Genomic DNA, 1,415 nt, shown 5'->3' on the forward strand with positions numbered 1-1,415 from the left:
TATAAATCTATTTTTATGAATTATATTAATTATTTACATATTACTTTTGTTATTTCAATAAAAATTGAAATAATTTATAAAAAAAAAACCTTTGAGAAATCTGCATTTCGAACTTAAATTTCCTAAAATTTTATCGTAATTTAAAATTTTTATTTATCTATTTTTATAAATTATATTAATAATATTAAATATATATATATATATATATATATATATTACTTTTGTTATTTCAATAAAAAATGAATTAAATTTTTTTAAAAAAAAAACTTTTGAAAAGTACCCATTTAAATCTTGGGTTTACTAAAAACATTTTTTAATTTAAAATTTCTATTTATTTATTTTTATGTTAATTAATTATATATATAATATTTATGTTATCTATTAAAAAAAAACTGAATTTTTTTTTTGGTAACATTCAAGTGGGATGTCGCCATTTGGAACTTGGGCTTCCTTAAGGAAGTCACCATTCCAAATGGCGACTTGTAGGTGAAAAAAAAAGGTGCCTTTTGGTGTTTAATTTTCAAATAGGGGTATTTTAGTTTTTTTTTTTTTCAAAATGAGGGTATTGAAAAAAAAACCCCTTTTTTGCTCGCTGTACTACGTGTCAACAAATTTGATTATTTGACACACCTTTTCTCATCCAAAATTATGTAAATTCTAAACAGTAAATAGTGCATGCGATGCGACTTTGTTTGCAAACAACTTTTGGAGAGTAATGGGTCGATTTTGTTTGATTCTCTGAAAAAAAAAATGAAACCAAACTAATGAAATTTGTATATATTGGTTTCGTTCAGTTTTACTATAGCTGAATCCAAATCAAATTAAATCAATGATATACAAGTTGGTTCAGTTCGAGTGATTAGATTAAAAACCAAAAACAAAACGATACACATTTCAATTTTTTGGCAAAATAAAAAAATATATACAAGTGTAACATTCATTTTAATTTGTTCCTCTAAAATAGAATTTAGAATAACTACAAACTCGTAATTTAATCCTCTAAAATACTAAAAAATATATGCAATAACATTACATAATTTGGTCCCCTAAAATCCAAGTCATGGCGGTGAGAAACGGTTCGAGAGAGGGAAAATGAAGGAGTTGTGAGAGAAATAAAGAGCGAGGAGATAACGGTTGTGGGTTGTGGCGGCGAGGAGAGAAACAAAGAGCGAGGTGAAATGTGACGAGGTGAGTGGCACAATTTCAACCACTGGGCTGTGGGCGGCAAGGTGAGAACTGAGGAGGATGATACGATATTGTCGATACTAGTGAGCGTGAGTGAATGAGAGGTTGATGCGGCAGAATGTGAATGTGCCTGTGTGAAGATATCACTAGAGTTTGGAATTGAGTTTAATAGGTGATGAGTATGATTGTTGTATAGAAAAAAAGTTGTCTTATTGGGCCAAATTTTTATG

The 1,415-nt window shown here is 28.1% G+C and overlaps 1 protein-coding gene across 1 annotated transcript in view; it reads left to right on the forward strand.

Annotated features, from left to right (window-relative positions):
- LOC140920489 (uncharacterized) overlaps nt 1–486 on the forward strand; it is a 1,386-nt gene extending 900 nt beyond the window's left edge. The window contains exon 2 of the mRNA XM_073368772.1: nt 421–486. Within this exon, the coding sequence (XP_073224873.1) occupies nt 421–486 (66 nt within the window). The remainder of the gene's footprint in view (nt 1–420) is intronic.
- Nucleotides 487–1,415: the final 929 nt, after the last annotated feature.

The sequence above is a fragment of the Cicer arietinum genome, chromosome 5 (assembly GCF_000331145.2).
Source record: "Cicer arietinum cultivar CDC Frontier isolate Library 1 chromosome 5, Cicar.CDCFrontier_v2.0, whole genome shotgun sequence".
Lineage (NCBI taxonomy): Eukaryota > Viridiplantae > Streptophyta > Magnoliopsida > Fabales > Fabaceae > Cicer > Cicer arietinum.